Source organism: Stylophora pistillata, chromosome 2 (assembly GCF_964205215.1).
Source record: "Stylophora pistillata chromosome 2, jaStyPist1.2, whole genome shotgun sequence".
In the NCBI taxonomy this organism is placed as follows: Eukaryota; Metazoa; Cnidaria; class Anthozoa; order Scleractinia; family Pocilloporidae; genus Stylophora; species Stylophora pistillata.
The window spans coordinates 18,848,100-18,875,168 of NC_142520.1; the positions used below are offsets into that span (position 1 = coordinate 18,848,100).

The 27,069-nt window shown below is 38.8% G+C and overlaps 2 protein-coding genes, 1 long non-coding RNA gene and 1 other non-coding gene across 5 annotated transcripts in view; 2 read left to right on the plus strand and 2 right to left on the minus strand.

Annotated features, from left to right (window-relative positions):
• Nucleotides 1–9,724, plus strand: LOC148737563 (tetratricopeptide repeat protein 38-like). Its single transcript, XM_088748746.1, has 14 exons — nt 1–82; nt 808–979; nt 1,912–2,085; nt 2,505–2,580; nt 2,908–3,027; nt 3,877–3,936; nt 4,085–4,123; nt 4,305–4,383; nt 4,749–4,819; nt 6,224–6,318; nt 7,005–7,083; nt 8,106–8,183; nt 8,264–8,337; nt 9,461–9,724. Exons 1-14 carry the CDS (start codon nt 58–60, stop codon nt 9,546–9,548), a joined length of 1,230 nt encoding a protein of 409 aa, XP_088604872.1. The 5' UTR covers nt 1–57; the 3' UTR covers nt 9,549–9,724.
• LOC111339894 (uncharacterized) overlaps nt 1–27,069 on the minus strand; it is a 449,109-nt gene that overhangs the window by 302,365 nt on the left and 119,675 nt on the right. The window lies entirely within an intron of this gene.
• The window catches only part of LOC148737564 (uncharacterized), a 20,762-nt gene continuing 3,393 nt past the window's right edge, over nt 9,701–27,069 (minus strand). The window contains exons 2-6 of one of the 2 annotated variants that reach the window (XM_088748744.1): nt 14,422–15,376; nt 13,180–13,681; nt 11,994–12,187; nt 11,172–11,516; nt 9,701–10,399 (exon numbers count right to left, since the gene is read on the minus strand). In XM_088748744.1, the coding sequence (XP_088604870.1) occupies nt 9,958–10,399; nt 11,172–11,516; nt 11,994–12,187; nt 13,180–13,681; nt 14,422–15,155 (2,217 nt within the window). In that variant the 5' untranslated portion in view covers nt 15,156–15,376 and the 3' untranslated portion in view covers nt 9,701–9,957. Of the gene's footprint in view, nt 10,400–11,171; nt 11,517–11,993; nt 12,188–13,179; nt 13,682–14,421; nt 15,377–27,069 lie in introns of those variants that run through there. The other variant, XM_088748745.1, reaches the window with a different exon arrangement.
• On the plus strand, nt 16,297–21,397 carry LOC148737565 (uncharacterized). The gene is made up of 2 exons (XR_015997098.1): nt 16,297–18,778; nt 19,355–21,397. It is a non-coding gene; the product is annotated as an uncharacterized LOC148737565 (long non-coding RNA).

Here is a 27,069-nt window from a genome sequence, read left to right on the forward strand (position 1 = left end):
TACACAGGATGGTATGATGACAGCAGTGTCAATGGAATTGAGGGCTCTGTCTCAAAGATGTTAGCAGCAGATCCCAACTTTGGTGAGAACTTTTCTATTCAGGATTTTGAATTACAATTATTGTGCAACTTTTTATTGGCATGGACTAATGACAATTCTGGACAGAATAGTCTACCGTTTATTAAAGAGATAAGACTTAGTTGAAACGTGTGTTAAGGAGATTGATTGTAAAAAGGAAATGTGAATTATTATCATAACCATTAAAAAAATATATTGAGTGGAGTTGTTGAAAACTAATACCTAACATGCAAACTACTCTTCCTTGGATCTACCCCTTGCCATTTTAGCGAGTAAGTCTTTGCACTCCTTTTAGTTCCTATTAGTAAAATTGACTGCTTGGCTAAAGTCACTATTCCTTTCCAAAAATTTGAGCAGCTTAGATTATTTATTGCCACGTTAGTGACTGGGTGATTTAAAATGACTTCTGGTGACTTCTAGAGATCACTAGAGCTTAGTTATAAAGGAAGATCTTTATTATTTTGACTACATACATGATAGTGCTTTTGACTTTGATGATCCTAATCAGCTAACAATATGCTTGAGGAACGTCATATGTCACTATCATGCAGGTGAACCCAGAAATGCCATATCATAATTATTAGAGAGTTTCTGTGGTTTAGTGGTAGAGAATTATTCGAAAATTCTGGCTTACCTCAGGCACAAACCAGACCTACATTCTGGAAGAGTATTATGGTATCATTTTTGTGGAGTGCCCCATTTAATTGACATCACCTGTTTTTGTTTCAGTAATGGGTCATGTGATCTCGTGTGGCTTAGACCTGATCTCATCTGGAAAAGGAATCCACACAGATCAAGAGCTGAAGAGCAGCATGCTGTCCCTTGAAGGGTTAGCTGCCAGGAGTAACATCACAAACAGAGAGAGACTGCATGTCAAGGCAGTCAAAGAATGGGCAGAGGGGTGAGTGTTACCAAGATGTCATGTTAATCACTGAGACCAAATTTTGACTCTTATCAAGTATTTGTCTGTTCTTTTAAGACGTGCCTATCAAAATGGGTGACTAATCACATCTTTAATGACTGTAAAATGAAATCATATACGTGAACTGCGGGTGAAGAACTGAACACTAATTAAGCAGTAATGAAGTATAGAGCCTTAGAAACATTTTTCAGGCCTGTACGGGCTTTGAATCCATGATCTCTGAGGTACTGGATACTGCAGTGCTTTTAAACACAGATTGTTCCCTTTCCCAGACGAGCTGTTTACGTTATCTATGGTGCAATAGTTTATCTCGTAACTTTATGGTTGCTACCGAGAAAACAAGCAAGCACATCTTTCACACCAAGAATTCGCTGCTCATTTTTATGCTTAAAAAGTAAAGGTGGTCTGTATCATCGCCGCCTTTGTCACTTCTGGACGACTAAAACTATCTTTGAAGGAAAAAATTTCTCATTTTTTTTTTTTTACCTACTCACCATTACACCTACCCCTGTAAGTACAAAATTGTCGTGTAAAAAACAATTTGTGAAATTTCTGCTGCAATGAGTGGCTAGTGGCAAATCTCTCAAATAATCCCTCTCCCCTCCCCCCTCCCCCCTCATCATCAGCGCTACGCCGTAAGAGGGTGAGCGACAAGGAATACAATTTGGTTGGACAAAGAGGCCGTACTCACCATATCTCTTAGTTTCACTCTCCTTGCTTTATCTCTTCTGCTGCAGTTTCTTGAACAACCCCTAGTAAGTAAGATGGTATGATGGGAATTGAGGGAGGGCGATTATAATTCTTGCCAAGGCTTTCATGTGTACGTCCTTTCCCGGCTTCATAGAGGTGCCCCCTATAGACCGCAATATGAACAGTTAACGACAATATACTTCCATTCTCATTTCTTTCAGAAATACTGCCCAAGCATGTCTAACGTGGGAAGATATATTAATGGAGAACCCAACTGACATGTTTGCTTTGAAGATGGCTCACGACTCCTACTTCTATCTTGGATACCAGTGTCAGTTCAGAGATTCCATCGCAAGGGTGATGCCGAAATGGAAGGAAGACTTGCCACTCTATGGGTAGATGGCTTAGCACTAACTGTTCTAAGTTCTTTCAGTATTCAATCAGTATTTAGTCAGTCTTGTGTGGTGGATGCTGCCTTTCTCTCCGAAGTAAGAGGCTAGGCAATCAGAGAACTTGATCTCATAAACATTCCTGTTTGTGTCTAAGTAAAAAAGTTGTTAGTTGTTAAGTTAAACTTCAATTAAATACTGTTTTTGATAACCGTAATGACTCGATTTAGAGCCCATGGCGCTTATTTACTTACTGTACTTCAAAGGGGGGGGGGGGGGTGCTTATTAGAAACAGGGCGCTTATCCAAACAAACAAAAAAGGAATAAAAAAAAAAAAGGAAAAGAAAACAGTGAATGAGTTGAGTGTTAATCTGACAGTTGTAAATTTTTGAGGAAACACGAAATTACCTTTCTATCAACGGCAGATATCTTCACGGAATGTACGCGTTTGGCCTGATAGAAACGGGATTTTACAGAGAGGCGGAGAAGCATGCACTAAAGGTTAGCTTTAAGACTTTGTTGATAGCGATTTTGTGATAATTAACTTCTTAAACAATTTAGAAAGAGCTTGGCGTTACCTTCATTCTGAATCGTGGCTGAGTAGCAGGCTTGCAGTCCATAATTCCTTGTTGAACTTTACATAATACTTCAATGATGTGGTTGTGTTCATTGCCTGAAGAGGCAGACCTCACCATTTTGCAGTCAAAACGTAGCGATTATCACATCGGAAGTGGTTACATCCTAAAACGAACAGTAGTATTCCGATGGTAGTGTTTTATTTGTTTGTTTTTAATTTTTTTTTTCTCGCGGTAATTTTATCTTGCGAAGGGTCTTGAATTGAATCCAAGAGATTGCTGGAGCACTCATGCAGAGGCCCATGTTATAGAAATGGAAGGACGTCAGGATGAAGGAGTTAAATTCCTCAGCACGACCTTGAATGACTGGACTGTAAGGCCCACATACAGTGAATTTCACTTAACGCTAGCATTGCTGTCTTGCGCGTAATATATAAATTTTTCGAATTGTACTTAACGTTAGCACCGCTTTCTTACGCATAATATATAAATTTTCTGCTGATGCTGCCGTCTAGATCTGGAGATTGAAAGTAATTGGAACGGCTGTAATATGTTACATTTAGAGGCCTTGGGCTCACATACCAAGATAACAGTTAAGTTTTTCTTTTTTTTTTTTGGCTTGCGTTGGCTCGTTATATCAAGAGTAAAGTTACATGAATTTTTTCTTCAGGGTATTTACAGCAGAATGCGCCTAACCGCTGGGTTTTCATAATGTCACGCGTTTTAATAGCCAGTGTAAAGTTATCACAGTAGATACACACACGCACACGCATGCACGCATACACATCCATACAATAATTCCGCGAGACACGTCCTTCAGTTTGAACCTCATTAAGATTTTTGGCAATTGTCAGAAAACCCTGACTTCAGATAACGTTACTACAAAATACTATTAGGGGTTCGTCTCTTTTTTTCGCGTGGTATGCACTACGCCCTCAGTGTTCCAGCACGTGCTGTGAAATACATCTAGTCGTTTCAACAAACTTACTTCTCTCTGCCCTCCGATTCAAGCTTCCTCAGCAACAACAACAAAACGACCACATTATTCCGCATGAAATTGCAGAGACCCGAAACCGGGATGATTAGTGAGAAAACAGTTGAGAGAGGAAGGGCTGGGGTTTATGGCCAACGTTCAGTTCTTCGTTTGTAAAAGTTAAAGATGTTCGTATTTCTTCCTTTCTTTCTTTCTTTCTTTCTTTCATCCTTCAATCACCCTGTGTAGATGGGAGCTATGCTAGCCTGTCACAATTACTGGCACTGGGCGCTATACCACATCGAGAAGGTTGTTATCTCTTTCTTTAAATTTAATGTTATGGTTTTTGTGTTTGTTTGTTTGTTTGTTTGTTTGTTTGCTGCTTTGGTTTTCGCATCTGTGGTAATTTTTTTTTTTTAACCATGTTTGCTATTAAACGCCAGCCTTTCTTTATTAGGGAGAACATCAAGCCGCAGTGGACATTTATGACGAGGAGGTGTAGTGTAAACGTGATCGATAACCTGTGATTTATTTTTGTTATGACTAATTCTCATCAGGTCACATCTGATAGGTCCATACACGACGTACACGTCAAATTAAAGTGATTTTATGCCAATTTGTTTTTTAATTCGCTTATAACTGATTATAACTGTGTAGCTTTTCTCTCATGGTCAAAGGTTGGGAAGCGTTGCCATTCTGGTGCCATGCTTGACTTAGTGGACGCTTCCTCATTGCTCTACAGACTTCAGATGGAAGGTAATGAGATAACACGTACCTGCAGATGTGTTGTGAATATCATTATTTGTTTTTTTGTCCATCGATCGTTTGATCTATCGAACGATTCATAAATCAATCCTTGGTACAATCAATCCTACTAATCATTTGGCAGTCAGTCTACTAATTATTCAACCATTCAATCAATAATTTATTCAATATATAAATCAAGGTACTATTCAAATGATCTAAGTATCAATCGAGATAAAGCCTTAAAATTAAAGCATTATTAATCATTGTAATGCAATTATTGTATACTGAAATTATTGGCATGGCTGAATTAAACGCACAAATTGATCTATTTTGTTTTACGATGTTTTTTGTCATTGTTTGCTTTTTTCCTTTAGGTGTTGATGTTAATGATCGGTGGAGAGAGCTGTTTCATTTGTGGGAGTCACACACAGATGATCACATTCTGGTACGTGTCATCGTTACGCGGCGGTGTAGCATGCAATAAATTATCATCTTCATAATTAGCAAGGTGAGGACAGTCGCAGGTGCTTACTGCGATGTCAACAAACCTTGCAAAATGCCAATTACAGTCTCTTGAGAAAGCTTCGATGTTACATTTCTTAATGGTTAAAGTGCACATGACACTAAATTTTTTTCTCTTGTTTCTTGTTGTTGGATATCTATAGAAAACGTTTCGAAACCTCAAAAGAGCTGGAAACATCTAAAAATAGTTTTTTTTGCTTTCAAAATACGCGCAATTTGCCTTCAAATTTGTCCCGGTCATTGCGCGGCCAAAATTGCACGTGACGTCACATTGTGTACCCAGATTCTTCGAAGTCAGTGGAACTTTCAGAAGAGTCGGACACAAAGGAATCACTAGAATCACTGGACATCTGTGCCTTACAATGCATTATCTATCTACTACGAAGTACTGCAGAATCCTCTTAGCGACAACAGACCTTCGTGGCAAAGGTATACAATGTGACGTCACGAATAACTTCGACGGCGATAAACTAGGTCCCAGTCTCCAGGACAAATTTGAAGGCAAATTTTTCGTATTTTGAAAGCAAAAAACATGCTTTTTTAATTTTTTGAGCACTTTTAAAGCTTCGAAACGTTTCCTATAGATATCCAGCTACAAGAAACAAGAGAAAATGATTTCGTGTCATATGCACTTTAAAGGGAACCTCCACTCTTCTAACAAATAGCGCTCAAACTATTCCAAATGTATTTCTCAATACATCTGGTTTGAAAAAAATTGTCTCACCAAGCATTTTGTCTTTTTTTTTTCTCTTTGTGCTTTACATGTATACTACGTGGGAAATGTCTATGACATAGTGTCACTTAGTCCTAAAGGGATGTTGGCCATCTCCTGGAACTCCTTGTATATGTTTGAGTTCCCGGCTTCTGTAATTTGTTAGTAACTGTTGATTTCAATTTTCAAGAGTTTTAAAAGTAATCGGGGATTGCTTAGATTTTGCCTCACTCTGTTAGGTGATTGGTTTAGAAAACCCATAACACCTTTTAAAAACCAATCAGATGCAGACCTTGAACCAATGGCAAACTGGGTACCCCCGCGTTTTCCCGCGCTTCGGGCAGTTCTAATTTTGAGTCCTCATTGGTTTTTAGTGATAGTTTAATTTCTTTCGTTATAATTGGCTGATGTGATTACTTTGGTTTTTGTTCACAATACCCAATCGAGAATCGCCCTCTTTTCCTGGGTGGTCTTGCACAGTGAAAAATACAAGCCATTACTTTCACCCCGACCTCTCCTCACCCAAAGCCCAGGTCTCTCACACATCCTTCATTAGCTATTGTTTAATTAATTTTTTTTACATATTTTATTTAATTATTATATTTTTCAACTCAGGTTTTCAATGATGTTCATATGTTGATGTGTACACTGGGAGCTAAGAAGGAAGATGCAACACTAAATCTATTGATGTCACTTAGAGATTATGTTAGGTAATATGGAAAAAAGTGTAGGAGAACGCTCTGATCAACAACCTGTCATTCAGTGAAAGAGTGTTTAGTTATCTCTCAAGCGTTGATGGATTTGTGGCATTCTGACTAACTTTCTACACTTCCTTCGATGTAAAATACCCGTAGATCTAAGTTATAGTTATTTATAACTGATTATATCACCAAGTACTTTCCCAGGAACTGAACAGGAGACTATGACAAGCGAACAACAATTTTATTATCACTTTCTGCAAACGAGATTTGGTTGTTCCAGCTCGTGGTCGTAAAATTATTTGCAGTGACAGGTTCTCAGTGAGAGGATCTTAAAAAAAGAAATCAACTGATAACGGCGATGTATTCAAACCGCAGAAAGATTCATGAACTATTGTAAAAGAAGCACGTTTCGTTAATCTTAGGTTAACGTTTGTTCACGTATTTAAGTGGGTGATTTCCGTTTCTAGTAATATAATTATCTTGAAGTTCTTTGTTTTTATACGAGACGTTTTCAAGGCAAGGAGGGAACTTGAAAACGGGGGAATCAGGCGCTAAGTTATTTGTCTTCTCAATTATTTTTTTTTATTAATGGATCATGTTCTACTGAGACATTAGCTCAATCATTATTATGACTTAGCCTTATAATGTCTTTTTTGTTTTGTTTTTGGTTTTGTATTTTTTCTTTTGTTTTTCAGGGATGGCTCAGGAACAAATTGCGAAGTATCTAGAGAGGTTGGTTTGGCCCTTTGTGAAGCATTTGAACAGGCTGACAAGGTAAATTCACCTCTTTTACGGTCTCCCAACTTGACTTCACTAAACACTTATTTGGATATATCAATAAAGTTGAAATGGTAAATTGGCCACCGTAATGATTACAAAAGCTGACGTTTCGAGCGTTAGCCCTTCGTCGGAGCGAATAGAGGAATTGTGAGTTGTGTGTGCTTTTAAAGTAGAAAATGGAGCTCCATTATTGGTGGGAACATGGCAACGAGAAAAACAAGAATAAATTAGTGGAATGAAAAGCGTTCGTTGATACCTGTGGGATTTAGACTGCCGGTTTGAAAGATGAGCTTTTGTTCAAGATTTTTACGGCTTTCCGTGCTACCTAAGTGTAAGGAAAGACCGCAGATTGCCATATGTTGCTTAGAATGATTAGGTAAATTAATATGTCTAGCGACTGGTTTCGATGTGTCCTTGTCATTCCTTTCCACGTCTCGAAGGTGTTCTCGGAATCGGTCACCCAGTCTTCTGCTTGTTTCGCCGATGTATATCTTTTTGCAATAAGTACAAGTTATGCAATAGATTACATTGGTGGAGGTGTACGTGAAGTGATCGGTGATCTTAATGGATCGCTTAGGTCCCGATATTTTATCAGTGTTGTGAATAAAAGGACACGTTTGCGAAACAGGCTCATCTTTCAAACCGGCAGTCTAAATCCCACAGGGATCAACGAACGCTTTTCATTCCACTTATTTATTCTTGTTTTTCTCGTTGCCATGTTCCCACCAATAACGTAGCTCCATTTTCTGCCTTTAAAAGCACACACAACCCACAATTCCTCTATTCGCTCCGACGAAGGGCTAACGCTCGAAACGTCAGCTTTTGTAATCGTTACGGTGGCCAATTTACCATTTCAACTTTGTTGATAGATCCAAATTATTTCGTTACTCTCACCGACGCAGCCCCAAACAGTTTCTTTCAAAACTATCAGCCTTTATTCACTGAACACATGACGGACTTATGACTGGAACAATGAAATGCTTGAAGTTTAATTTTGTCTCTTTTTTTTTTGAAAGGGAAACTTCGACAGAGCTGTAGACATTTTAAAACCCCTCCGTTATGACGTTGTCAACATTGGGGGCAGTAACGCACCGGTTCGTGTATTTCATTGCAATTCATTGTCATTAATTTGTGCAACTTGTGGCAACATCTCTTTGGTTCTTCTTTGACACAGCGGGACATCTTCAACTTATTCCTGATTCACGCTGCTCTGCATTCTTCACGAAAAGAGCATCATCACTTGGCAAGGTAAAGTGCATTTTCTTTCGTTTGAACCGATATCCTTTTCATACCTGAATTAGATATCTGTTGATCCTAGCAAAAGTTGAAGTTTAAGTTTAAGTTTAATTTATTCGTCACAGGAATGGCAGGAGAAAGGAACAGAACTTTCGTTCTAGTTGACACCTAACCCCGATTTTACCCACCCATCCCACCCCGGGGAGGACATCCATCACACAGTAATCTCGTGTGTGGGAAATTAACGTCTCCTACCCCAACCCTACAGGAGACGGGACCTCCATTTATCGTTCCTATCCGAGAAGACTAGAAAGTCTAACCATTTGCAGATATTATTACAAAGGCAGCACGTTCTTCTCAGTTAATTAAAGACCCTAAGTGTTGGTCCGGCCAGATTTCAACTCACGACCTCCCGCACAACAGTCCGGCGCTCTACCAATTGAGCTAACTGGGAGGCGGTTTGAACTAACCATTGGCTTGGCCCCATTGGGGCCAGGTAAAGTGAGGTCGACACATAGGCGTGACATACAAAAGATATCACGTTTTTATAAAATTCAGATCTAATGCATGAAATGTTACCTATAACCGAATTGAAATGACTACTCCTAAGCAATACCTGGGCTCAGTCTTCAAAGGAAAGTGAGGTGGTTTTTTTGAACATAAACGTCAAGCTTTACGTCATTGTTGAGATCCTTGGCCTAAAAACAACCCTTTGCAAAAGATCCACAGCGAATAATAAGTGTGGCCCTGCAGATGAACACCACCCAGCTCCCAGTTTAAAATCGTTGGCTCAAGCTGAGAATCTGATTTTTACATATTTATAATCAAGTAAGAAAGACGGGGGATAAATTGCACGGGGGAAGTGTGGGGCGCCATTAGTCACGGTTCCTGACCTCGCAAATGCATTTTCTAAAGTTTACCTTCACGTACGCTAGCGTTTTCGTTTTTCTCTAAAGAAGCTCTCATTACTGGGTCCACCTTTTAACTTGTGTACTCACAAACAGCTTTTTATTGTTATTGTTCCCTTGTGTTGATGCATCCATGGTCACGAACTATCCGAAAATTGCAAAAATACGACTTTTCTGAATAAAAGCAGACAAAATTAACCTTTAACGAAAAGTGTGTCTTCTTACAGGAGCTTATTGACAGAGAGAAAGGCAATGAAAGAAAATGCTCCAATGACAGACCGACTCATGGGGCAGGCCCTTGCTTTACATGTGTAGTAAGGTCAGGAGAAGACTCTTTGAAATTCATAGTCGGATGTACAACACCAACGCGGTCCGCGTCAAAATAATGGCTCCATGATATACGTTTAAAAAATTTAATTAACCATAGCAATTCACCAGCTGGCCTGTAATCCAATTGAATAAAACAGTAAGGAAAAGGTTTTTTATTATCATTACTGATGCATGGTGAACTTTCTAGAATGTAAGCGAGTTAAAAATCAAATGAATGCAGACAATGTATCCCACAAAAGCGAGAGAAAAGGAAATTAAGCTGTGGACATTCAAGGTGGCTTTTTTAATTCACCGTTTACTGGTCGAACTGGAATTTGGAATGTTTTTTTTGTTTGTTTTTTTGTTTTTTGTTTTTGCTTTTAACAAAATAAGTTTTCAGGTTATTCATATGTAATTACACAAAGATAGTCCCTAAAGCAGAGGGTTGCTGCCTATTGGACACAAACTCGGCTACTCTCGCCTCCATACTAGCGCGATATCCCTCCCTATGGTAGGCGGCGAACATTGTTGGTGTAAAGAACTGATGATTGGTAGAGTGCTGTGGGAAAACCCCACATAACGCCTCAGACAAGCTGCGACATGTATTCCCATGGCAACATTCACAGCAACAGAACGTCAAGCGATTAGCTTCCTCCGATGACAGCTCGGGACCAGCCCTCCAAAGACCAGCCTCCAGGTCTTCATCCATGTCACGTAATGCTTCTTCCCAGGTCACATAAGGTGTAGTTTTCACTGCTTTGTCAGGGTGCCTGGGGACTATGTACAGAATTTCTCCTTCTCCAACTTTAGTCTTACCGTCGCTGTTAACGTTCTTGTCATAATAATGTACTTTGAATCTGGAAAAAAAAAAAAAGAAAAAAAAAAGAAAAATAAGACACTACAACAGCTGTCGGTGCGGTGCATTTCCAGACCTATAATTTGCCTAACCGTCCTCTAGCCGTGCTTATTCCAGGCAGCGAGTGCCCTATCTTTTTTATAAAAAGGATTAGGCTAGATTGGGCAAGAATGAGAACAGATAAATTTTGCCGTTGCAATATTATTAAATCATACAAAAAGTTTTGTTTGTTTTTTTTTTTAAAGTTCACACCCTGATAGCTCCTCAGTCATCTGCAATTCAGTGGTATACGCTTAGTATATATTCACTATACAGAAAATTAGGGAGATTACATTGACAACAGATTTCTGCACCTGAGGAAGTCTTTCTCCTCTGTAAAACACATTCTCTCCTTATGTTAAGTTCCATAACGATTTCATCATCTGTTTGGTTTCTTGGAAAATGGATCTGTTGCTAATCACCCTATAGATACTAGTTAAAAAATTTGGAAGGTTAATTAAAATACATCTGGCCGATTCTATTCGCTCCGAGGATTGTTTTCTCATCGCCAGCCTCGCCACCAAATTAAATTATCCATAACATTTCAAGTTGAGTGTCATGCGCTTGTGGCGGTTGCAAGGATTCAGGAAACACAAACATGGATTGTGAAACCGTTGCACTGTATGTTATAGGAAGAATTTGGTATAACTTATGGTGGGCAAACTGATTAAGTTTTCGCAGGAGCGAAAAAAAAAAAACAGCAGGGATAGCTTGTCTTGCTTTATATAGCGTACTTGTAATTGCTCGGCTGTGACCCGGGGCTCCTCTCCACGAAGTTATCACGAATATCCTCTGCTATATCTCGTCCATCCACAGCTGAAAATGAACATCCTAGCTTTTCCCTGGCCAAATTCAGAGCAATCAACAAGGATTTTCCATAGTCTTTGTCTAAAATAGAGCGTCCTCCATCCACTACCACGATCTTTCCCAGTCTCAGTTTCAATAGGGGAAGAATACCAAGATTTTCAACGTGGCCGCCGTCAGTCAAGGATAAAACAGGTGGGGGTTTGGGTCCTATGTTGGTGGTATTCATCATTAAACGATGGTAGTGTACGGAAGAGACGTTGATCGTGAACCATCTGTCAAATGGAATATAATATAAATAACTAAGGTGGAGAAGAAAATAAGTAATTACTATCTAGGATATGAAGTGAACCTTTTTTACAGAATCACTGGGAAAGATATAAGAGATTCCGATATTTCGACTGGAGTCGAGAATATATCTTTGAGTAATGCTTCGCCCTCGAATGTCCGTAGCAGATATTGGGTTATCATCAGTTCAAAGTGTCTAGTTCCCAAAACTCTTGTCCGTTAAGTGTTCTCAAACTTTTAAGATGTATAGACCACTTTCTTAAATGGCAGCCGGATCAATATTCTTTTGTTTAAATTTCAATTAGCCCTTCATGCCTCGCTTGAGATAATGTATTCTTTTGAATTTTGTACTGGAGAACAGGGCCAGAAGTGCTAATTTAAATTTAGACAAAAGAATATTAATCCGGCAGCCATTTATAAAAGGGGTCTATAATAAACTATTATTGTATTCAGCAAGCTGTTACCTGGCAAGTCGTTCAAGTCTTCCGACATTTTTTCCTCCAGTTGGTACCAGCGCCAGTAAGGAAAATATCAGACAAATACCAAAATGAATCAACATTCCAGCAACCAAGACGGTTTCTTTGTCAATCTTCGCGAACAGGGTAAGAATGAGAGCCAAAGGAACCAAACGCACAAACTCTATTAGCACAGTAAGATTCTAGAATGAAATATGTGATAGTAAAGGTTATAAAATAACTGAGATAGTACGAGTGAGCGACCTAATTGGTCTATAATCTGTCGTCTAATGCACCGGTGAACGCGTAGAAATTTGAAAAAATTAATAAAAAATTATAGGGAAAAAAAATCAAAATTTGAAAAAAAAAAAAAGGGGGAATTACAACTAGTTTACCGGCTTAGTAACCCACGCGGGATGTTGGAGGAACATTTGAAAAATTTTTTAACCACTTGCCTCTCGCTCGTGATTTACAAATTTTCCTCGTGTTCTCCCAAAATCTCTTGTTGGTTATTAGGCCGGTAAGCCTATGCAAAGTGAGGTCTATTGGTTGAATAACGTATGTGAAGCGAACGAAGAAACAAATCGTAGGTTGAATTTGGAATTAACAATATTATTTTCTGTTTTTTTTTTTTCCTAGCGTGCTGTCGCTAATGTTATATCGAATTTTCCTGACCTTTGAATTCCCATGAGCGACCAAAAAAGAATTTCTCCTTACCGTATCAATAGATTATCAATCAAACGAGAAATGAGAATAAAGAAAAATATCAATTAGGGGATTATTAGTTGATCCAATACCGATTTCTCCAAACTAACATCATAAGAACTGTAAGCAGACAGTAAGGAGAATTACTAATGAAATCTTGGTAATGCAAGGGTTAAGGCGAGGGGCAGCAACAACGAAAGAGGTTATCAGCTATTTTGGCTTCTATTAGTTAACAAATAGATTCCATGTTGTACGTCTGTTCCGTAATAAAATCACAGATGACTTCAAAGTATGGCAAGAGAAAAACAGAGGCAAACGAAGTGCAGCAACCAATCAAAATGCGTGCGTAATTGAGCTTATCATAGAATTTTCACTGCATCAATCATGCAAGAAATCTGTCACTTCTCATGAGATGTTCGCTCGATGGATGTGTGGGATTCTCCACTACAATCCGATTCTGTTCCCTTAACCAGTTATGCATCATGATCACCTTTACGCAGAAGTGTCGTTTGTTTTCATGCCTCTGATCAGCCACAATAGACGCCCCGGCGGAGAGTCCCAAGATGACCTTTAAGTCCCGGGAGGGTGCCTCGTCACTTTGCTGTACTCCCATATCATAGCTGACCGCGGCATTCGACGTTGCCGCAGCATCGGAAAGGTATATGTCTTCGGGCAGTAGCTTACCGTGAAGCTCTTGCTCGTCAAGACAGCGATCAAGTCGTTCGATACCGTGTGGGGACATGGTAAGGACTTCGTAATGGGGTTCGCTGGCAGAGGGGGTGCGTCGCCATCTGTTGACGGTGGTACAAGCGATGTAGATAGGTGTCAGGTCATCCATATCATCTAACGTCAAGGCTTGTCTGGAAGTTGTGCGTTGGACTCCAGAAATACTGGAAGCTGGGCAAAAAAGGATGAGGTTACGCCAAGAGATTCCACTGCAGCCGTATCTACCAACAGTCTGTGGATAGTAGAACCCCTTTTGGATTATCCATCTTAGAAAAATGATAGAGACAAAAATAATTTTAAGAAAAGGAAAAAGAAAACAGAGGTTATTTAAGCGACTGCGGTGCACTAAGTTTCCAAAATCACCCATCTTTTTTACAAGCCTTTTTGAAACGTTTTTCAAAAAGGGACTTCACTCTTGCTAACCTCGTGTCTACTAAGCAGAGTCACTTTGTGCATTTAAGCGTGGCCGGTCTCAAGTTATATACAGTCGAACCTTCCGTCAGCATATGTAGTCGTAAGTGGGGGGGGGGGGGGGGTTCGACCGTAGTCATTCATGAATTTTGTCCGATGTTTCTACTTTTGTTTGTATTTTTTCCCATTTTTTGGCCATTCACTTGACCGTCTCATTCATTTCTCAGTACAATTTAGGACCATTCTGTAAGGCACTTCCTGTAACGTGGTGTCCTTGTCTGAGGTTAGATTACAATTGATAAAGATCACGATACTTTTACTATTCTTTCTCTCACCACCCACCCCTCCCAGCTGACTGCTACTAATCAAGAACGTTTGTAATAACACGATGAAATACAACCTCGTTCCCAGGGCCCTTTTCCTTGATTGGGGGTGGAGTTGGGGATGGGGCGCCCCACCCCCAGCTAAGGGAAAAGGGCCTGGGAACGAGGTTGGATGAAATAACCAAAATGAAATGAACGAATAAAATAACTAGTTATATAATTGATCAAAAGTCCCATTGCATTCTTAGTAAGAAAAATACGTATATTTTTACCTGACACATATGTGGGGAAGACTTCGTTGAATGTTTTCAATCAGAGGATTGAACCACAATAGAATTATAGACACAGCTAACAGATAATTGAAGCTTTTTTTAGTGTAGGAGATTCCAAAGACACTTCGGCGAAATACTCTGCTGTGAATAGTAAACGAATAGAGATAAATGACAACCATCAGAGTAGCATTTCTGCGCACGAGAGGAAATGAAATCCAAAGAAAGAGAATCGGTATCACAAGAACTATTTTTACCCAATCTGGAAGGAAAAGAAGAGAAACATAGAAAAACCATGGAAGAAACAAGATACCGAAGAGTGATGCACTTAAAAGTAAAAGCCAGTTCAGAAGCTTTTTTCCCCTTTGGACGTAGCCTTTCAATACGAAGCATATGAAAGCAAAGCCAACAGGCACGGCGAATAGAACAAAACGGCTGTTATTGATGTAAGACGTTTGACGGCTCTCTTCGCAGTCTTCGAAGGTAATATTTGGACTTTCTCTTGCAACATCATGACACGAACGTGTGCCTCCCCTGAGAACATCACCAAACACATAATCGATGAAGAAGGCTAACGGATAGGCGTATGAACCCCAAAGGAGGAAAGGAGCTATAACGGAAACGAATAATATCATGGCACAGATGACAACAAACTCCACAAATCCACGGCAAGGCTTTTGGAAGTTGCACACCAAGCCGGCATTTTCTCTCAAATGGTTAAAAATTCCTGATGCCATCTCTTATTGTCTTTCTTTCCATGTCGGTATTTCCAGTCCACGTACGCGGAGCCTGAGCAACCGCCCCCTGATACACAGCTCAGATAATCTATTTGTATTTCCTTCTGTAGCAATCTGCGTAACACTCCTGAGCAGAATGCCGCTGACCGAGTACCGCCACCAGAAAATGAAACTCCAAATTTTTCCCTAAGAAGGAGCTGGGATGGGTGGCACTGTTTTATCTGAAAGAAGAATATTTGAAAAATCGAAAGGGAGTGTAAACTTGTATTCGGAAATGTAAGTGGAAGCTCTATTAGCTGAGTATACGTTAAGTCTTTACACGCCCCATTAAGCAAACAAATTGATACAAAGCAAAGAGAAACGAAGAGAAGCAAAGCGAAGCAGTAAAAGAAGATTGTTACTGAAACAGGCAAACGAACATCGGCCAATTTCTTTTAACATGCCCAGTGGTAATGATTCAAGCTGGTTCCATGATCACACCGAAACTTCGGCCCTACGAAAAGGCTAGTTACAAAACAGATAAGTTGGGGTTTTTTTCTTTGAATTAAGTAGGTATTAGATATTTAGAAGGGTTCTTAGAACCAAAACCAATGAAAGCAGTTGGCCGGACAAAGGCAGAAATCTCAAATAGCGAATGAGAACTCGGGCTAAAAACAAGCATTCTGTCTTTGGCCATGACCATAGTGATCAATCCGTTTTCGCAATTAATTTATTTTTATTAATCTTAATCGAAATAAATAGAAAATATATCTTTCACAAAGAGCTGCCCTAAACAAAGACACACAAAATGTAAGATAAAACCCAACATAAAAAAAAACAACAACAACAAAGGGAGTATACAGTAAAATACTGATTAAAGCGAAACCATGTAAAAAACGCAAAGCTCGACCAAAGACAACTAGACGCATATCTGCGTGAACTCGGGCTTTCAATATCACACATCTGGAGTTATCTTTAGGGGACTGCCATATTACCATCGTTAGTGTCGTGACGCAATTTCATCATTGCCGGTCACAAATACGTCTACTTGTGTTTATTTTTGTCCGTTGGAGTGTAATAAATGTTATGGTACGAGACAACAATCAAAATAATATATTACCATATAGGCGTAAGTTCCTGTAGATGCCAAAGGTTGAAATTCAAGCATGACGAGCTTTGCTCAAGAAAAAAATTCTCAGCAGGCATCGTAAACTGATGCCGAGGTTTGGGGAAGAAGGCGTTGGGTGGATGTCATCACATTAATTACGCCGCAATGTAATTATACAGATTAGCGCCCATGAATCCACGAGAGATACGCGATTGCGTGCGAGTTAACGCGGGGTCATCTGTTGGCGATGAAAATCAAAATCATGAAATGAAATGAAGTTTGTTGTGCGCGTAATGGTCATAAAATACTGCGTTTTATCTGTTTCTGCCTGTTTCCTTATAACGACATTTTTAATCACGTAGTCTTTCAAAGATCCTTCCTTTTCACAAAAGAGGCAATACCGGCGAGGCGCCGTATTCGAAAAAGCCTCTCTTTCGATTATTTAGGTATGATTCTTTCGCTTGGTTTGCCATAAAACAGTGACAAAAGATATCGCAATTTTTATGTGCCGTACGACCTGAATAACAACCGTATCGAATTCCAGTATTGCGTCACTTGGTGGATCGATCAGTGTTCACGCTTTGCGATCGTTGTACACGATGTTATTGTTTTGGTACAAAATCTGTGGCGGTCGCACGACTTGGCCTCGTATCCTGGTTAAATTCTTACCAATATTATAATATTAAACCTCAGCGAGATTTTTCATGTCGAAATGTCGAAAAGCATCATGTTTTCGATTTTGAAACCATTCGAAATGAAGTCATAGAGGCAGTCGGATTTTCGACGTGCGGCTTTCCACCGGCTAACTTAACCACGCAGAGTCTTTGCAGGATTACAAGTGCCACACTTGACCCTTGCAAGCATTGGTATCTACTTTTGAAAGAGGTATGTGACGTTCCTTTGCGTAAATATTTGATATGCGATGTATTTAAGATATTTCCCGACGAAATCCAAAGTGAGGCGACGCGGGAACTTCAGCTGGCCAAATCATCGTTCGGAGTAGTGGGGTTAGCCAGGATTCCCGACCTCGTTCACGTTGTGTTCACGTTCGGTCTAATAGCTGGTCTATCTTCTTCGTAATAAAATAATACCCGACGAACTTATTAAATCTGCGGGAGTTATGACTATCGTAAATCTGGTGAACTCCGCCACACTAGACTTTGAGCCCGAAGGCGCGAAAAATTTATCTTTCGGCGCCAAACTCAGTCACGACTCCCAAGAGCTCGCTTCCTAATTCACCGAAAGATCAGCTAGAGTAAATTTCCTTGGAGTGGAACTGAAGAAGCTTCGAACCCAGATTTCTCATCTCGAATCAGCATGGAGTCAATTTTACAGACCCCTTTTTTCCACCTCAATGTTCGTACCTTGTCGTGGTGAGGTGGCTTGAGTGCCTCAATGACCAATTGCAATACAATGCCTTTAAAGAAATCAGCTTGAGTTGGTGGGCTGTATTTTCTGCAAGGTAGAGGCCAGACTAACAGGGACTTTGTCATTGTAGTTATTGTTATGATTATTATAATTATCATTATTATTAATGATTTTGTTATTGTTATCATTATCTTTATGATTGTGATTGAATCATTTTCAAAATGAAATAGGCTGCTCAATGAGGATGGCATGCTGAGGCAAGTAGATTTTCATTTATTTACCCCCCCCCCCCTCCCCCAAGTAGAAATTCAAGTGTTTCTGATAGTTTTTCTCTTCAATAGATTGTTAGAATGCAGAAGATTTTCTAAGACACATTGTACAGAGGGCTTGTCTTAAGTAGTTGTTTTCTGATTCAAAACCACCTGCCTAATTCTGTTTCTATTGGGTAGTTAGTCCATGGACTGTTGTTATCTGATGGCAGAACTAACAGGTGGATCTGTTTCTCTTGGGTAGTCAGTCCATTATGGGCTGTTGTTATCTGATGGCAGAACCACCAATCTGTTCTGTTTCTCTTGGGTAGTCAGTCTATGGACTGTTGTTATCTGATGGCAGAACCAGTCCCTATTTTTTTCAGCTCTATGCTGTCAGTCTTTTATGGACAGTTATTTTTATCTGATGGCAGTTTTAGCTTGCTCTTTTTGTTTTGAAAAATGTGTTGCTTATGCTGTTTGTCACGTATCATCTGTTATTAGTCAGAGGCACTTTGGTCAATCAATGCTATCATTGTCTTCTTTATTATTATTGTTAATTCAGCTGCTACTCTTCTCTCTTTGCCACAGGGCCCACTACAGATAGCACTAGCTTAATGAAGTCCCAAAACCTCTCACAATGAGCCAACTCAAGAATTGCAGTCCTGAACAGTTTTTGGGGTTTTCCTGGCTTTTCTTGAGATTATTTTGTCTCAGTTTTAATTACTTGGATACTCATTCAGCTAGACTAACAATAACACCATTTTTTTCATAGATAAACATTGAAATAATCATAATAGTAATATAAATGATAATAATAATGATTTGTTATTGTTACTGTTATCATTATCATTATCTTTATGATTGTGATCATCATTTTCAAATTGAAATAGGCTGCTCAGTGAGGATGGCATGCTGAGGCAAGTAGATTTTCATTTAATTCCTTCCCCCTCCCCCCAAATAAAAATTCAAGTGTTTTTGTTAGTTTGTCTCTTCAATAGATTGTTAGAATGCAGAAGATTTTTTAAGACACATTGTACAGAGGTCTTAAATAGTTGTTTTCTGATTCAAAACCACCTGCCTGGTTCTGTTTCTCTTGGGTAGTTAGTCCATGGACTGTTGTTATCTGATGGCAGAACTAACAGGTGGATCTGTTTCTCTTGGGTAGTCAGTCCATTATGGGCTGTTGTTATCTGATGGCAGAACCACCAATCTGTTCTGTTTCTCTTGGGTGGTCAGTCTATGGACTGTTGTTATCTGATGGCAGAACTAGTCCCTATTTTTTTTCAGCTCTATGCTGTCAGTCTTTTATAGACAGTTATTTTTATCTGATGGCAGTTTTAGCTTGCTCTTTTTGTTTTGAAAGTGTGTTGCTTATGCTGTTTGTCACGTATCATCTGTTATTAGTCATAGGGTGACTTTGGTCAATCAATGCTATCATTGTCCTTAGTATTATTATTATTAATTCAGCTGCTACTTATCTCTCTTTGACACAGGGCCCACCACAGACAGCACTAGCTTAGTGAAGTCCCAAAACCTTTCACAATGAGCCAACTCAAGAATTGCAGTCCTGAACAGTTTTTGGGGTTTTTCTGTCTTTTCTTAATTTGTTTTTGCCCCAGTTTCAATCACTTGGATACTCATTCAGCTAGACTAACAATAACACCATTTTGTTCATAGATAAACATTGAAATAATCATAATAGTAATATAAATGATAATAATAATGTTTAGATTAATGGAAATAATCATAGGAATTATAACAATCAGGATAATGAACATTATTTCTCTAACTATTGTAAATATTTTTATCATTGTTATTATTATTATTATCATTATTATTGTCATCATTGTTGTTATTATTATCATTATTATCATTATTATTGTTATCAATGTTATTATTATTTCCATCATGAATTATTAGAGATGCTTGGGAAAAAATGATCTATAGTTCCCTCCAACTCATTATTCTTTCAGTTAAGTGAATTAAGACTTGTGAACAGTTACTGCTTTATTCTGTCATTCCTGATGACCATAGAAATGGTGAAAGTCCACAGATATTATCCCTCTAAGAGTTTCTCCAGGTGTTTTTTTTCCTCTGAATTTGGTTACAACAGAATGAAGGGCATCAGTGTATAGTGCGCCCAGCTAGACATGAATTGCATTAATATTACAGGGTCATTTTGCTGTATTCAGGGTTTAATCTTAGCCTTCTACAGACAAGTTTGTTCCTCTAAATGCAAAACACATTTTATCGTTTTTTAAAACAAACTTACAAAAACTTCCAAGAAACAGCTACTAAATTTATGAAACATGACGAACAAGTCAACTAGACTGTGTACTACACATCATTGAAATCAAAGTATCACTTTAGGAACATAAAATCGCAAGGTCATGCAGTTTCCCATTTTTAGTGCCTGAGAAAAGATCAGGCCACCAGATTACTTCAAACTCTCTGGTTGCTCGTCCCTCTCAATTTCCAACAACCATTTTAGTTTACTGGGTGAGAATCGTGCTTGATCTCTTGCCCCATGCTCTTTCCTTGGCCGCCTGTAAAGCTTGTTGAGAGTTTAACAGCTACTACTTGCAACAACCTCCATATTCCCCCGATAGCTTTTCTTTAACTCTAATGGTACAGAACTTTGATGACTCAGACCAGAAATAACATCATTCACTCTACCATCCCTGTAATAAAAATCTTTGGATTTTTCTCTCCATACAGGGGGCCGCAAATGCATTTTTTGCTTAGCACGTTTATAAAAGCATTCGGCATGCCTACCAACAAAGCTTGGATGTATGTTTCAGGAACCTAGTATCTTTCAACTCGACACCATTTGCCTGAAACCAAAATAATAATTACGAAAGTTAAGAGATTATTTACTTCTGGAGTGAAATGTACTAAATGATTTGCCCTTTCAAACCTAAACCTGAGTTATCAGGTTTTGTCAATCACAAAATTACACGCCGGGTTATTAGTATTCCTTGGGGACCTTCCTATATTATCATAAATATCTAAGACAAGCAGGTCTCTTAGCTAGGTAATCTATGTTAAAAATCGCGCTGAACAGCACTTAGAATTATTTTCCTCACTCATTATTTTTTTCACACTGCAACTTCGCGCACTACGCAATTATTACTACGCAGTCATATCTGGTGTCCAATTGGGAGAAGAGCTTGTTATTGTTTTTGTTTTAGAGGTGAATTGCGATTTCTTGTATGTCCCCTATTTCGTCGAAGAAAAGCTCGAACAAATACTGAAAGTAATGAGTAAGTCACTATGAACAACTAGTGCAAAGTGACAGCAGCTATCGAGCTTTAATGATTTTTAACATGTGCCACCAATTCTTACTATTTTTAATTTCTGCGTTTTAACAGACTTTGACATGTTCTTGAGAAGATATTAAATCGGTTAGCGCTGTTGTTCCCTTCTAAATTATTTTGGTGGAAGCGCCTCATAAGACACTGGTTTAACTAAAACCATGTTGGGCGACGTTGCATTTTGACTGCACAACCCACAATTAAATTTAATTTTAACAGCTATTCGAGTGTGTGAAGAACGGAAAAGAGCAAAATTACATACCATCGGCCTTTCGATGCACGGACGAATTAAAACTTTCTACAATGCCACTTATCCATTGCTTGTAACTGATAGACCTTGCCCTTACTCTTGCGGGAGGCCGTACGATCTGTTGTCCATTGTAGAACTTGGCAAACTTAGCGCACTCTGCCTCGAGCGCAACAATGTGATATTTCGATTCTCTCTCACTAGCGCAGTTGTTGTGTTGAACATGGACGAATAATACATCGCAGCGTGTCTTGTAGATAGCCAGAGATGCCATGTTTAGGATAAGCGCTGAATATGGACGAGCTTTAAAGCCGCCACTGAAAAAGCACAATCGACCGTTTTTCATTGTAAGGATCAGGTCTTTCACACAGCTGTCAGAATTAAAGAGAGGAAGAACGTCGATCTCGCTCACCTAAGTAGCGAAGTACACCACGAGCGGCGACGATGATCAAACACCTGGAAGATCACCGTGGTGTCCCTCTACTCTTTGGTATCATAACCAAGAGCGAGCCGTTTCGACTTGTCACTAAGTTTTACGGTTTAAAAAACAAAGGCCCCGCTCTACACAAAGCCTTAAAGAATGAAACACTAGAAAAGCTTACTTAGCTTGGAATTATAAAAATTTCCTTGCTTAAAAGTCGAAGATTTTCATGGTTTCCGTAACTTCGTATTTTTCCAAATTTCCTCTTTTGCATGTTATGCTGTTTTGCATTTTCTTCAACGTATAATTTAGTTCAGCGTCGATCATTTATCATCCTTGGAAGAAAATATTCTGATCTTTACGTTTAACTTTAAAATTGCTTTGGCTTACATCGTGCGCCTAAAAGGAGCGTTAAAGTAAACATGAGTTGATTCCACGCGTGGGTTTTTTACCTGGAAAAATGCCTGCACACGAGTGACACCGACATTACCGCGTGTCCCTTTCTGGAAAACATTCGTATTATGACAAGAAAGGCCAGCTTAAGGGTTTTGGGTTACCCAAACTATGCAATTTTGACGCCGAAAAGTGCCAAAAAGTAATTACAGAAACTTCATCCGCAACACCTTGAACGTGCTGTGGGCGCGAACTGAGATCTTCTCTTACAGTTAATAATTGCCAGGCGGAACTCAGATCCGGCTTAGCCTAATTTGCATAAATTTTTTGGTGGGCAAAGCTCGTCATGTTTTCAATGACTTTAAAGGCCAAGTTTTAGAAAATTGAAGGAACACTTTAGAAAGGTTTGCATAAGCATTTTTAAAATCATTTTAGTAAAATTTTTAAAATCATTTTTAAAACCGTTTTAGTATGTTCAATTAAAGGGATTCGACTTTCATTACATACCAAGAGGGAATACACATATTTTGACCTTTTTGTGGGTTTTAAAATAAATATACAAAAATCTGAAAACCACATCAAAAACCCTGTGCATTCAACTATTATTTCTCACAAGATTTTTGAGAATTGATTTGCTGTAAACTGAATCAGACAATATTCCTTCGCTGCAATCACTTTTAAGATCTAAACTTGCTTTAGTTCAACAAAAATCAGTTTTTGGCAAATCATCTGACAGTAAATACTTGTTCAAAGATGAATTTACATAATCTTTTGCCATACTGTATAACATTAGATAAGGTGTATATGAGAACGATCCTTCGCAGTAAAGCACTATTTGAGCAATAGTGAAAATCAGACCTGAAAAAAATTTCAGGCCTGTACGGGACTCGAACCACTGACCTCTGCGATTTCATATGTTTGTTGTTATTAGATAAGGTGTTTGAATTCCAATAACTACATGATTTTATTATGGAGTAGCAGAGTGAATAGACAGCCACAGCACAATTCACATTGAACTTTCTGGTTTCACAGGCATGACTGAAAATGGGCACTATTTTGAACTTTATCAATTTTAACCCCTTTCAACTCAAATATATCGTTATGTATGCTCAGAAAATAATGTCCTAAGCTATTCAGTGATGATACTTCAAGCAGCACACATGTACCTTGAGAAAGGCTTCTACCATAAATATCCCTGGCATGAGAATCGAATATTTTCAAGCCCACATTGCCTTTACAATAGGTAGCAACTGCAGTACATCCTATTGTCAAGACAAAATTGTTGAAATTTTTGGCTATAAGTGAAAAAGGCTCTATCTAAGGAGGTAAATTACTGTTATCCTTCTATTGTAGCTTCTTGATGAATAGTGCCAGTGTAACTTTCACTGTATTGAAGTTCATAGTCAGTCTTGAACACGTTTCAAAGTGTGGGTAATTCTGTCTGCATTAAAAATGATTTGGATATATCAAAAAAGTTGAAATGGTAAATTGGCCACCGTAACGATTACAAAAGCTGACGTTTTGAGCGTTAGCCCTTTGTTACGGTGGCCAATTTACCATTTCAACTTCGTTGATATATCCAAATTATTTCATTACCCCCACCGACGCAGCTCCCAAACAGTTTCTTTAGAAACTATCAGCCTTTATTCATTAAAAATGATTGTCTGGCTAACTGAGACAAACTTAAATACAACTGATTTCCAATATTGATTATTGACACCAGATCATTAACAGAATCGATTCCTTGTTTGTTATTGTAAATAAAAGAGCATAAACTAATTGCAGCACACTGTTGTCCTGAATTTTGTCCAAATACCAACTCATTAGCTTGGCTATAAGGTGCCGTTTTTGTTTTGCTAGGGTCAGTGTAGATTGGAGTATGAGTCCAAGCTAAGAACATTACTTCTTTTAAATTATTAGCCATAAGGGACATGCAGAACATGGAGACCCCGAACCAACTGGAAAGATTTTGAACTATTTACATTTATTGTTTCTTTTAGACTTCACATATTTATCGTAGATTAATAGCACTACTAATTAGTTATTCTGTATCTCCCAGCGTTAGCCCAGCTATTTGGGAGTATAAGTTCCAAGTTCCAAGTTTCCAAGTTCAGTTTGTGTGTGTTGTGTTTTTAGTGTTTGTCTTGTGTTTTGGACTTTTGCACCATAGGTGGCCCATAAGTGCAAAACACAATGTGTTGTGTTTCAGATAAGTGTTTCAAATAAGTTTGTCGTGTTTTTAGCGCGTGTGTTGTGTTTTCATTTTGTGTGTGTTGTGTTTTCAGTGTTAAAGTAGTGTTTTGCACTTATGGGCCACCGTATTATCCTCTTCGTATTAAGCTTACAGAAATTCTTTGTAACTCTTCTAACCTTCACATAACGACGTAACCAAGAGGAATTCGGTATGCTTGGACGAAGACGCTCATAAACAAATTCCTTCAGTTTTCTGCCCTTTCTTCTGAGACGTTTCAGAGCAGCCTTTTGTATTCTACCGGGTTCTCGATCACGTCTAAATACACGGTTGTGTTTACATGTAAACATAACATCAGATAGCTCGTTTGATCAGGTTTGATATAGCAGGTTTCGCTTGATATCTCTCGATAGAAGGTTCACTCGTAAATTGATCTCTTGTAAAATTCGCGGACTGACCCGTTCATAAAACGCTCCATAATTTTTAGTGTGGGTCTACTGATAACGATGTGTGACTTTCTATCTATACTGAGCGTAATAGGCATCGAATTTCTTTCGCGTACATCCGTCCACGAAGGCAGGCACTGCTTTACCATGCGCTCTAGAGTTCATTCTACGCATGCGTTTACAATTCACGCATGCGCCGTAGTGGAACTCCGTTTTGTGAACGAACACACAAAAAACAAAAACAAAGCCGAATGTATACTTCGGGCGTTTCCTTCGGAAAGCCCGAGTAATTACATCATCCCGGTACCAACACTGACTAACGCAGCATGTAGTTGTACGCTTTTAGCTAAAGAAAAAGTCCTGTTATTACGACACTGTGCCGTCGGAATAGAGCTCTCCTTATATCTTGTTTATAGCCGTAAACCTATTATTGTACGATTGTGCGATTGTGATTCTCATGATCATGAAACCAAGTGAAAGTGATGAGACCATCACTTAAGACCTCTTGATGACAGTTATGTTAGCTCTGTAAATCTGGGTTTTTTAAGATTTCAACTTTCAACTAATTAGTTTAGTTACATCCAGACTGAAAGACTCCATACTAATTAGGTAATTTGCTTATATCAACTCAGTTGAAATTGTAAATTGGCCCTTCATTACTGTGGCCAATTTACAATTCCAACTGAGTTTATATAACCAAATTACCTTGCTACCCCCACCGACGCAGCACCACAGTTTCTTTAGAAACTTTTAGCCTTTATGCATACTAATTAGTTTTATTTTACATTGTAGTGACCATCTGTCTTCTCATGGGCTAAACGCCTACAGTTAATTCTGGGAAACAGCGCAACCTACAGAATCACAGAATAATCTGTGGGTTGCGCGCGCAATGCATGATTTCCGGTGGAGCGATATCAGGCACAGCGAAGTAAGAATGACTTCTCGATTCGCTTCATCGACCCAGCGAGAAATTGAAAAATTACTTGAAGATAAAGATTCGGAAAATACTAAAAGAATTTATAATAAAACAATTATTGGATTCGGTTTTTGTGATATTCGGAATAATCAAGGTCTCGGCTAGTGTTGTCGGCCTCAGCCTTCGGCTTCAGCTGATAACACTTACCCCGACCTTGATTATATAGAAAAATTCACTGCCTGACGAGTGAATTCCACATTAAATTTCACGCGAAAAACCGATATCGCACGAATCGCGAAGCGATGAGTGCCATATCGATTTTTCAGGTGAAATTTAACGTGGAATTCACGAGTCAGGTAGTGAATTTTTCTTGAATCGCATAACAGAATAAAAATAAGAAAATAAGAAATTAAAACGGCAATGTTATTGTTTGTTTTTATTCCGTACGCGCGCCCTTAAGAAAGCCATTTTAAAGTCAACTGTCAGATCTGTCATTGTTAAGGGAATGGAAAGGAAGGTAAGTCGTTCACGTTTGAACCGTCTACAATTTTAATTGTACCTCGTGAATTTTTCTTGCATCACATAGCTAAAGCCACCAAATCACTGGGCGAAACCAGATGTTTTGTATTTTTGTGCGCCACGCCAGTGCGCAAACGATGGAAACCCTTTCAAAGTCAGGTGTCAATATCTGGCGAATGGAGGGAACAAGATATTTTTAGAAAGAAAACCACTTTTATTTCAAACTCGTGGAGAAAGCGGTGCCTCACATTTTACAATTTTCAGCAAAAAAACTAAAAGTACACAATACGGAGTTATTTAAGACAGAGATTTGCCGGCTACCACTCAACTTGGCAGAATGTGGCGCCGACAATCAACAACTGAATGGTCAAATCCTCAAGCGAAATGAAAATTTCAAGCGTTCCGGTATAAAAGCAAGATCTACAAAAAACCGGTAAGTGCTTTACAGTTGTAAAAAGAAGTGTATTCAATGATTTAAGACTCGAATTTCTCGGTAAACTCTAGCGAAAAACAGTTCAGTTAAAAGTCACAATTTTAACTGTTTTTCTTTCATCGCAGGGAGTCGCTCGTTGGTGTCAATACTGGACTGAAAGTTTATGGAAATATTTACTGGAGAATTATTAAAAGTTACTCCTGTAAACATTCCGGCAACTGCTCCTGCCATCAGGTAACTAGAACGACTGGCATTGCCGCCAAGGTCACTAGTAGCTGCTGTGTTGCTTGGCGTGGCTGAGCTATTGAGAATAATCTCCCGTAAAGCA